Source organism: Urocitellus parryii, chromosome 5 (genome assembly GCF_045843805.1).
Source record: "Urocitellus parryii isolate mUroPar1 chromosome 5, mUroPar1.hap1, whole genome shotgun sequence".
Classification (NCBI taxonomy): Eukaryota; Metazoa; Chordata; class Mammalia; order Rodentia; family Sciuridae; genus Urocitellus; species Urocitellus parryii.
Window position 1 is genome coordinate 18,395,933 of NC_135535.1, and position 12,053 is coordinate 18,407,985.

The following is a 12,053-nucleotide window of genomic DNA, read 5'->3' on the forward strand; positions in this document are numbered from 1 at the left end:
CAACATTGCTTCTGCACTATCTCTTAATTGAGATTGTGTGAGATTTAACTTGGGGGAGGGGTTTTTTTCCTATGTAAATAATTTTGGCCACCACTGTCCTTGATATTTGAACCAAACAAAAATCCTGTGGTAGCAAATCCAAGCCAGTAGTAGGTTTCCATGTGATCAAATACCATGACATTTGAATAATTCCTCCCACCACTTGCCATTTGGGACTCGGTTTTGCAGAAGAAAAAGTAAACATCTGTTGATAATTTAAGGACTTTTTTCTACTGTTATTAAAAACAAAATCCTACCCCTCACCTCCACACGTTGCTGTGCTGTGTCTGGGTGTGGCTTTGCATCTTTGGCCTCTGTTGGTCACAGTGACTGTCCCCTGATACTCGATTCTTTCTTCCAGGAGAATGACATAAACCTGACCCACATCGAGTCCAGACCTTCTCGACTAAACAAGGACGAGTATGAATTTTTCACCCACCTGGATAAACGCAGCATGCCTGCCCTGACCAGCATCATCAAGATCCTGAGGCATGACATTGGCGCCACTGTCCACCAGCTCTCCCGGGATAAGAAGAAAGACACTGGTAAGAATCAGAAGGGCGGGGTGCGGGTGGCACACACCTGTAATCCTAGAGGCTCAGGAGGCTGAGACAGGAGGATCGCGGGCGAGTTCAAAGCCAGTCTCAGCCAGGCGAGGTGCTAAGCAACTCATTGAGACACTGGCCTTAAATAAAATGCAAAATAGGGTTGGGGATGTGGCTCAGTGGTCAAGTGTCCCTGAGTTCAATTCCCAGTACCTCCCCGCCAAAAAAAAGAATTTGAGAAATCCTGGGACACAGGAGTCTGTTTTTATAAAATGACACACAAATAATGCCTCCCCTGGAAACCATTGTGGGGGATTAGACAAGAAGATGTAGGTAAGGGACCAAGACTAGCTTAGCATGTCAGGGACATATAGCAAATTAATTTCCTCCCTTTCAAAATAGCTGTTTGTTAAATTAGTAGTTCTCTTTCTCTCGCTGCGATTTTTAGACCCTGAATCCATCATCTCTCAATCTTCTACCTCTAGGTGGGATGGTTAGGGTGCCAGGTGCTTCCTATGTGAGTGCAAATCCAGAACAAGACGCCTTGTGGTCTCCATTGCCACCAGAGGACTGTCTCAAGAGCTGTGCATAACATGCCAGTTCTGGAGCTGGGCCTGCCTGGTTCCTTGGTCCTAAAGGTGTCATTGTCATTGTCTGTGTTTTTATCTGCCTCTGCTCCTGAACTGCCAGCTCCTCATGGGAAGGGGTTCCCTCGTACCTGTACGTATATCCTCAGAGTTCAGCTCAATATGCTCGGTACACAGCAAATATTTGTGAGTGAATGATTAAATACAGGATTTATTAAGACTTATGCCGTCCTGTTCTCTGCTTACCAAAGTGCTGCCCATTTCTGTCACCTGGAGAAGTGAAGCGTGATAGGGCATAGGTATTGTAAGTATGGGCTTGAGATTAGATGGACTTGGGTTCAAGTCCTACTTCCTCCTCATTATGACTTTGAGACTCTGACAAGTCCCTTGAACTACTCTGATCTCAATTTTTCATTAAGCTTATACAAGCATTAAATAAGATAATATGTAAACCATGCTTGGAACAGTATCTGACATAGTAGAGGGCTGGTTAAATGATGGTATGAAGTAGTTATGATTATGATTAGTCTAAAAAGAATATAGTGAAACAGGAAGCTGTGTTTTAGGGTCCAAAGCATATTTTTAATAGACTTTAATTTTAGAACAGCATTAGGTTTACAGAAAAATTGTGCAGAAAGCACAGAGAATTCCAATGTCTTCATTATCCTTATCCCGAGTTCTCCTTATTAAGAATTTGCATTAGTGCAATACATGTTTTATAATTTGACGAGTCAATATTGATAAATTTTTGTGAACTTTTGACGAGTCAATATTGATAAATTTTTGTGAACTAACATCCACGGTTTACATTTAGAATCGTGCTTTGCATTGTATAATTCTATTGGTTTTAACAAATGCACGTCATGTATCCTCATCAAACTAAACAGAGTAGTTTCATTGCTGTAAAAATTCGCCCCACCTAGTCCTCCCTCCTACATGACCCTCCCTTCAGCAACCTCTGATACTTTTAGTGTCTCTGAAGTTCACCTTTTCTAGAACGTCGTAGAGTTGGAATTCTATGGTGTGTAGCCCCGTAGACTGGCTTCTTTGACTTAGCAACACACACGTGCGGTTCCTTCATGTTTTCTCCTGACTGGAGAGCTCATGTTGTCTCTGAATAATATTCCATATGAACTTCACGAGTTTGTTTATCCAGTCGCCTAGTTTAAGGACATCTTGGTTGCTTCCAATCTTTGGTGATTATGAATAAAGCTATGATAAATATTCACGAGCAGGCTTTGGTGTGGACATAAGTTTTCAACTCATTTGGGTAAATATTTAAGACTGTGGTGGCTGTGGTGAACTTGTTTATTAATCAAAATTTTTTTTCCACTGTAAAATCAAAAGTTTCTTTCAGAACAATAAAAACCTTTAGGTCAAGAGAATTTCAAGCACTGTAGCTGAATTGGTTAATAGATACTAAGTTATAGTTAGGTAAGAGAAATAAGTTCTGGTGTTCTATTGCACTGCAATGTACTGTCTTTTTCAAAAACAAAAGCTAGTAAAAAAATATTTCTAATACTCCTACTACATCAAGGTGATCCATGTTTACAGAGATGGATCTATTTACCCTAATTTGAGCATTATACAATTTATATATGTTTTCTCGTAAATAGTAGACTTTTTTCTTTATGATGGGGATTGAACCCAGGACCTTGAACGTGCCAAGAATATGTATAGTTCTTATGTGTCAATTAACAATGATTTAAAAATAGGATTTTAATAGGCAGATGCTTTAAAAATGAGCCTCAAAAAGTGGCTTTTGTCAAACAGGCCACTGAGTTATTTCCTAAATGGTAGCTCCAAGGCCCTCCTAGGAGATCCCTTCTGCCCTGTCCTCCTGAAGGTAACACTAGGACAATGAGGCCCGCTCCTGGGCTCTGCCCTTGCCCACCATGGACAGCCATGCAGGGGCTCAGGTATCCAGGGGCTGGGCCCTTGGAATTTGTCCTCTGTTCAGCCCTTTCTGTCCCCCCCCCCCCCCTTTTAGCCTCTCAAGCTGCCTCCCCAGTGACTGTCCTCTCCTGCTTTTCCGGCCACCTGCTCCCAACAGGAGCTGCAGGCCCTCAGGACAAAGGGCCTCCAGGATCCTGGGGCAAGCTCTGCCTCTGGTCGCAGCAGGTGGAGGCTGGGCCAGCTGGGGCTCTGGGGTCGGAAATCAAAGCAATTGACAAGCAGGCAGGCGGCCCCTCGAGGGGCCCGGAAGATGTATGTGGACCAGCTGGAGGGCCGCAGCCCAGGCTAGAGGCTCAGAAAGGAGGTTCTCAGCAGGGATATCACGGGACAGTTAGGAGCCAGGGCGCACCGCACTTGGTGTGACTTTGAGCAAATGACTGACCTCTGCAGCCTTCTATTGTATCCAGTGGGGAAACCAAGAGTCTCTGCCCTGCAGGACGAAAGAAATCACACCTAGGAAGCACCGGAACAAACTTAAAGACTTAATCGATCGTCTCTTTTCTTATCATTATCATCCTTACAAATTATTATCATTGGGGACGTGAATGCAGGAGCCGCTAACAGCCAGTCTGTACACAACGTCTCAGAGACCCTGAAAACGGCCACCTGACCTAGGAGGTGACGTGGCCCTGCAGACTCCCTCCTTAATGTTTCATTGTAAAGATGGAGGCCACGACTCGCCTCAAGGCACAGTGAGGATTCTGTGTGGTCACTGGCAGGGGTGCCCTGAAGCCCCGTGCTGTGCCTGACACTGCTCAGAGCTGTGGAGAGCGTGGGGCCAGCTGCCTGTTCCGCAGGATCTCACCGTCTGGCAGGGACAAGACACCCGGGTCAATGCCGTGGAGAGAAGGATGCTGTGAGAGAGACAGCTGGGTGTCTCTGAGGACCAGCAACGTGACGGTGAAAAGGTACCACGATGTCACCACTGAGTCTATCAGAGGCGGAAGGTAGTAGGGGTATGGTCCCTTAGCAGGGTTCCTCACCACCTTGCTCCAAATGGCAGGGTGCTGATGTTTGAAGCTGGGAGGACATTTTACCTGGAGAAAAGAAAACTTCCAAGTCTTTAAAACAACAAGTGTTTCAGGACCCTGACTTCTTGGAATGGCCGGTCAGACATGCCCTGCTGACGACCACCTGACCTCCTCTTATTTTAACCGCTTCTAGGGATGCAGCAGATGCAGAGGTGGCACCTGCCAAGGGAGAGAGGGCCCCTTGGGTCTCTGTGGTAGCAGTTGTGGAGTTTGGGCCCAGATTTGTGTAGCGGAAACAACGGTCTCTTTACAGAGTTGTTCCTTCTGCGAGGCCTCCGTGGGCAATGATCAGAGGAAGAAAAGCCTTGGAGTAGCCCGGAACCTTTGATTCTTTCTCTGGACAAAATGCCCTTTTTAATGAGGGGCTCAGATCTCGGGCGGGTCTGACAGCAGGTTCAAGTGGGAGATCTGAACCCCTCAAATCAATTAAGCTAAACCACTTTCCACTCTAGTTTTCAAACCATTCAAAGAGCCATGTGGGGGACAGAAAATGAAAGTTTTTTTCAGTTTCTTAATTGCTAAAGTTCCCCACCCAAAACAGCTTAAGGGAAGGTTAATTATGGTGACATGTTAAAGAAACCCCCAACCTTCTCAAATGCCTCCTGGAGAAGCTGATGTAAGTTTAATAGGATTTTAATCCAGAGAGTCTTTTGAATAGTTGAGGTCTATTCTCCTCTACTCTCTCTCCTGAGGACCTCAAATCCTTCTCCAACCCAACATGAAAGAGCATTAATATCGGCCATCGATCAATCTCCTAATCCTTTTACTTTCCCTTTGAGTCTTCTGCATGACATTGCATTTACTGGGGGGATGGAAAATGCCTACGTGGAGACAGACTGCAGCCAGGGGAAGCAGACGGACAGCGCGTCTTGGAGGGACGGAGGTCGAGGAGATCACTTTGTGAGAAATTTATCTCCTGGGCGTTATTTTTCCAAGAGCAGATGGATACTTGTTAGATTTGATTCAAGTTATAGTAATTATGAGGGTATTGGGGTGGAAGTTAAGCAAGTCCAGGCTGCAAATACAACTGCATATTCTGTGTGGAGCTGAAAGGCTGTCTGTCTGTCTATCTATCATCTATCTGTCTGCCTGCCTAGGTAATATGCATGTATGTATCTACCTCCCTACTTACCTACGTATGTATCTGTTTGTGTATATATATATGAATGTCTACATATTTTTCTATGTCTCTTTCTTGTCTATTATCTATCTATCCATCTATCCATCCATCCATCCATCCATCCATCCATCCATCCATATAAGCTGGGAGCTCTTGTGATTATTGCAAGAAGACAAAAGCAACTCCCCAGGGCTTTCTCCCTCCCTCTAATAGCCAATCCCCATCCCCTTGAGTTTTCTCTCTTTTCCACCATTTCTGCCTTGAAAGCTGTGCTGAGTAAGGTTGATGCTTCAGATCAATTTAGGATAGGGGAAGGACAGGATCCCTTAAAGTACTCTGAAAAGCCCCCCTGGGATTGGGGGCACAATGGCACATTTGCATGTGCATGCACACTTTTTAGGAGAGAAGACTTTTCCGTGGAGTTGTGGTTCCCAAAGAGTTAGGAATCTCTAGAGGAAGGCTGCTTAGGGCTGGAGGCCAATGCGGATTCTGTTGGGATTTTCCATCCCGGCCACCTGTGCCCTTCCACTTGTTTGTGTGTTCTGTTTCCATCTTCTTGCTGCCTTCTTCTCAGTTCTAAAATTTCTCCCATGCATTTCGCTTTGCCCCATGAATGCCTGTCATGGCCATGGTTAGACATAGGTGCTTGTAGCCCTATATCTGCAGAAGTCCATGGGTTTGCATGTTTTTAAAAACACACAGAAGTGACTACAGTTTTTCTGTTTTAAAGGTTGCCTGCTGGATGTGTTGGTGTAGCCCTACATCCTGACCACTGGAGAGTGACTTCTATTTCACAGGCCTGCTCCTGTTGAGAGCAAGCAGACCCCCAGCTCAGAGAGTAAACCCATTTGGGGAAGGGGGTACCCAGTGAGGTCCTTGACGTCCTTGGTATTTGCTTGCTCCTTGAAATCTGGGCAGCACTATTTATTGGCAAGAGAAAACCTGAGAAAATGCTATTTCTGAAGCCATCCAATTGGCCAGGTCACAGGGGATCAAGCTAAGGGAGATTACAAAATTATAACCAGATTCTAGGAAGAATTCCTTATTTGTATGCCGAATCATTTTTAAAATTCTTTCCCCATAAGATTGTCTCATTTAAACTTTGCAATAACCAACTTAGGAAGGTACAGCAAGCAGATGACATATACCCTTGTTGTCAATAATAGAAAACGAGACAGAGAGGTCAAGTTGAAAGGCAGTGTGGATTTTGCAGTCTTCATTGTTCTAGTTCAGTTCCTGGGCTGCTGTTGTTTGGCCAGGTTGCCTGTCTTCTCTAAACCTGTCTCTTCTCATCTGAAAATGAAAATACCGGGGTGCCAACGCATTTATGTGGATTATACAACATAATTTGCATAACGTATTTGGCACGTAGGACCCATGTTGGCAGGAAACTTATCCTTGAGTCTTTTATCAGGATAGACAATGAATCTTTTGGTTAAGCAGGTCCAGAATCCTCAAATTCATGATCTGGGATAAAGAAAATCCACCATCTCTCACATACTGGGAACAACTGTGAAACTTAGAAGTCAGACTGAGAACACCTTTTCTCTGTGGGACAGGTGTGATCCCTCAATTGAAAAAGGAAGTAAGAGGACATGAAGTAGTTATAGTTGAATTGGGGCCGAGGATTCTTTCCCTCTGGATGGCCCTTGTTGAAACGTGGATCAAGACTGTTACCCAAAGTTTTGTCTTAGTTATTGCACCTGGCTTTAGGATCCAAAAAAAAAAAAAAAAAAAAAAAAAAAGAAAGAAAAAGAAAAGAAAATATATGTTTTTGCCAAGTTGTGCCTTTCCTTGTGGAATTGTAAGTGAACACAGTCATAGTGCCTGTTTACACTGTGACGCGGATATTGTTACGGAGAACACCCCAGTGGCTCTCACTGCTGAGCTCACAGTGCCTAGTGAATGTGTGACCAATGGAGAAACCCCTGTAGGACCTGCTGATGCTGTTTGTCTGTTGGAAAATAAACTTTGAATGTTTTTTTTTCCACTTACAAAAAAAAAAAAAAAAAAAGAATGGAGAGTCAGAGCCGGGTGCAGTGGTGCACATCTATAATCCCAGTACCTCTGGAGATGGGGGCAGGAGGCCAGCCTCAGCAACTCAGCAAGGCCCTAAGTAATCTAGAGAGACCCTGTCTCAAGATAAAAAATTAAAAAGGACTGGGAAGGTGGGTTAGTGGTTAAGTGCCACTGGGATCCATCCCCCGTATATAAAATAAATAAATAATAATAATAATAATAATAATAATAAATAATAATAAAAAATCGAGAGCCAGAATTTCAGGATTTGAATCTCTGCTTTGCACACAGACACTTCCTGTTGCCGGTGATCATATCAGGCTTTTCTCCATCTGTGAGATGGAACGAAGACCCTCTTCACCACTTTCTGTAGGTCAAGGAGGGGATCTTGTGAGATATGCTGGCTGTCAGGACAGACCTAGTGGAACAGGCTGAGGTAAACAGGCCCATGGTCTCCATCAGGAGGGCGAGATCTCTGTGACCAGTAACCACCAATAACCGTCCATTTGTCAACCCCAGCTCCCTGGATGTGGACACCTACCAGGCCAGTAACACATAGGGAGACGGTGGCCACCTCCCCTCACTGGGGCCAGTCTTACATAGAAACTGGGGAGGCAACTTCAGGTGTGGGATTAGTGGGGACCTGCAGAGTGTCGCCCATTTCCAGATGTTTCTTCCTGGGCTGGGTGTCCCCCACCTGGCCGTGGCACCTACTGGAGACAGCACAGGCCTAAGAGGCAAGAGACCAGTCCCCCACGTAGGTGTTCCTCCTCCCCTGGGTTTTCTTCCCATTTTCTTCCTCCTTCCTCCCTTTTTAACCTTCTTCCTTTCTTTCCTATCATTCTGACCACAACCATTTCCAAAACAAAGAGCCTACTTGGTTTTCGTCATCCTCCTTGGCAGTGTTTGTAGCATGGAACAGCACCAACCCTTTCTTTAGCATTTTATAAATGACATGGCCTATCTTACTAAAAATCCTATTTATAGGGATTTTCTTTCTTCTCTTAATAGTCCTCAGAAACCAGAATCAACTTGGCCACCTTTTCCTCTTTTTTTCACATTTGTCCCGAATTCAGTTCATTGACGCATGTCACCCAGGGGCATACCCGGGATAGGAGGCAGGAGAGAGAAGAGACGGAGCTGGTGCCTGCATCTGTGTGTCCTGTCATCTGTGGGTCGCTGCTTCTTGCAGGATGTCCTGCAGCAGTGGAGAAGTGTGACATGCCTGGGGATCTCCTTAGGAGGTGCGCTGAGCCTAGTCTTTCTTAATTTGATGGAGGGGAGGGAGAAGGGCCAGGCTAGACCACTTGGAGTGAGACAGACCATCCGTGGAAGAGGCTTTCCATGTTTCAACTTGCATTGACACAATGCAAGTCCATCACAACTAAGTCCCATCACCAAGTTTCAGTGCTACATGAGAATTGGTACTTGGGGACAGAGTGGCCAACCTGCCATTAGATGTCTTTATGAGATATATGACATCTATTGGGAAGGTAGTACTGCATAGGTAGGTGGCTGGAATAAACAGCCCGCAGGATGTTATTTATTCATAATTTCCCTCATATCCTATTCCTTCACTTCATCTATTTATTCAACACATTTACATTCTTTCCTTTATAGGCCAGATCCCTTTATTCATCTGGCCCTTTGGTTTTCATTTTAACATGTGAACAGAAAGAACAGATGGTTGGCCCTGAACCTACCATTCCTGACCACGCCTCTAAGAGGTAGAGGGTAGTAGCTGGCCCCAGCGTTCAACTTTTGTATACTTCAGACCTTCCTGAAGGGTATTGATCCTCTGAAAAGAAAGAAGTTCTTGGAGAAGTGAAAGATGAAACCCTCCAACATCTTCTTCTGCAAGGTGCAAGCTGCCACCCCTTCACCCCTTGTGGGAACCACCAGGATCAGCACAGCGATCGCTTGTCTGAGTGGCCGGAGACCATTGCCTCGGAGGCGACATCCAGGAGCCTGGGTGGTGGGGGTGGAAACACCCTTCTATTTTGGGCTTCAGAGCTGGAGGATTTATGGCTTTCCCTGAGACAGGCTGGAGGCAAGCCGGGGTGCCTCCTTGGCTAAGCCCTGGGGCTAGGGGACATCTGGTGGCGGGCGGGGTTCCACTGGACTCAGCCTGCACCTTGAACTGCTGTAAATTTAATGGGCCTGCTCTGACCTGCTGGCCAGGAAGCAGGCTCCAGCCAGGCCAGTGGGGGCCTTTGGCTCAGGAGCACTCCTGAGCCAGCCGCCCCTTGGTGTTCTGGCTGAGCAGTTGACCCTGACTTAATGGGACCACGACGTGGGTGTCCAGGGCCAGCTCTCCAGCGGGCTGCTTCCTTTGGAGCCAAATCAATATTTATTAATGATCTGCCCCCCACTCCCCGGGTGACTCTGACTTCACAGAGGGCCTCTGTTGCACCAGCCGGCCGAGTCATTCATTAACCGGGGCCGGTGGCCTGTGGAGGGGCCCGTGGAGGCCGGCCTACCGCCAGGGTATTTGGCAAGGTCATTAATGAGCTAATCTGATTGAACTTTTCAAAACAGAGGCCTGGGTCGCAGGGGTCAGTCTCTACTCCCAGTTCTGTGAGACCCGGGTTCGTGGGGGGAATCTGCAGCCTTCAGTGAAAAAGAGAAAGCGTAGAAGGAGGAGAATGTAGGCGGAAAAGGCTCAGGAGAGAGGGCCCAGGGTGTCCTAGGACTTCTTCCAGCCTCTTTGGGGTCCTGCTTCAGCTTAATACCTCCGGTCTCTCTCCAGGTGGGGGGACAGGAGCCAGTGTGGCCTGGGGCTGACCTACACAGGTGGAAAATTCTAATATTGGCCCAGCCAGTTCAGTGACCTTGAGCAAGCCACTTTGTGTATTTGTGCCTCAGATGACCCCTGAGTGGATGGAAATAATAATGTCCACCTCCTAGAGATAGAGGAGACAATGGAACCAAGCCAACCACTTAGCTCTGATCTGTTATACAGTAAGTTCTCTCTCTCTCTCTCTCTCTCTCTCTCTCTCTCTCAAAAAAAAAAAAAAAAAGTAACTTTAGAGGAGAAATATAACTTTTTGGCCAGTATAGAATTTGGGAACATGGGTATAGGCTCTGGCTCTGTTACCAGTGGCCTGCCCTGACTGTATTTAACCAGGCAAGCATCTCTAGGGTTTCTTGTGAGGCTCAAATACAATGACTGATGATGAAGATCAACCTGCTGTGAGTCGGTTGCTTCCCACCCTGAACAAGTAGGCAGTGAGGGATCCGTTCCCTGGCCCATTTCACAGATGAAAAGCCAGGATCCCAGGAATTAGGGAATGGGCTCAGAAGTGTATGGTTTGTCGGTGCGAGAGAGGAAACTTGAGCTCAGACCTGCCGGCTTCCTGGGTGCTTATGTCCCTTGCATGATATCAAGTGTCAGTACAACTGGACTTGGGGTTGAGCCTGTCTGGGGGTCCTGCCTTTAGCTCCTGGGGTCCTTGGACTGGGCTTGTCCTTCATGTTTTGCACAGCCAGGAAGTGAGCCACTGCTGAGGGACATCCTACTATAGTCATTTGCAAATGGAAAACTAGGAAGAGAGAGATTAAAGAATTTGCCCCAAATCCCAGTGTTACAAAGAAGCTTTGGGTCTTGGAACAGGATCTATGTCCTTAGCCCCCAGGGTTTGCCACTTCTCCAGCCTGACTGTATTTGGAGCTTTTTTTTTTTTTGGGGGGGGGTGATAATGGGGCCCAGAAGCCACCAAAGGCCTTTGGACTCTAGTGGATACCCTGTGACCTTGCAGTGCTGCTGTGGGGGGTCCCTCACAGCCTCTGACCAGGTCCTGGGCTCAAAGGCCTGTGGTTGGTAGCCTGCTTTGATTTTTTGACTTGAATACTTGAGTCTTTGTAACTCTCTCATATTCTATGCATTGTTGCTTTCCATAAGGTGTCTGAACTAAGCCTTGTGGCCCAACTAGTCTTTCCCCTTTGGAAGAAAGTTAACAAGGAGCTGGAAATAGCTGGCTCTGCTGCCCTCTGGTGGTCTGTTGGGAGACAACCAAGCTCCCAGCTCTGAGTCCTGCTCCAACAGGCTATGTATGGCTTTGTCCCTTGGGTGAGAAAAAAAGGAGAAATGGCAGGTGGGATGGGTTTGAGGGCTGAACAAATGCAGTGACTATGTTTCCAGGAAATAAAGGATGGTGACACATTGGTTGCAGCAGGAGCTTCTTTGCATGTGTCCTCTGATCAGCTCTCCATAGGATCCCAGAGATCCCAGAGATCTCAGAATAAGAAATCCCAAAGGGATTATAGCACCCTGTTATGGGGTATAATGTACAGCATAGTGTCAATGGTTAATTACAATGTAAGGTAGACCTAAAATTGCCAAGCGCTATCTTAAGTATTCTCAACACACACATGCACTCACAAACACACACACACACACACACAAACACACACAAATGGTAGCCACGTGAAGTGATGGGTGTGTTCATTAACATGATTGTGGTAATCATCCACACACTGATCATCTTTTTCAAGAACTTCCTGGCATTGGTGAATATTTGCATTTATTCCTTACTTATTTCATGGTGCCCTGGCTGGGGTGTAAGCACCACAAGGAGCCAATGTTACAGTCACTCTGGTGGCTATCATGCCCAGTGCCGGGTACATAGTAGGTGCTCACTTCACGTTTGCGGTATCTTCTTTATCTCAGAGTCCCCCAGTCAGAAGGAAGAACAGCAAGAAGGCCTAACTTACCTTGTCTCAGGTGGCAGCTGCTGGGACTGTGGGTGATTCTTAG

The 12,053-nt window shown here is 46.3% G+C and overlaps 1 protein-coding gene across 1 annotated transcript in view; it reads left to right on the top strand.

Moving 5' to 3' along the window:
- The window catches only part of Pah (phenylalanine hydroxylase), a 66,458-nt gene that overhangs the window by 22,483 nt on the left and 31,922 nt on the right, over positions 1-12,053 (top strand). Inside the window, exon 3 of the mRNA XM_026397524.2 lies at positions 401-584. Within this exon, the coding sequence (XP_026253309.1) occupies positions 401-584 (184 nt within the window). The remainder of the gene's footprint in view (positions 1-400; positions 585-12,053) is intronic.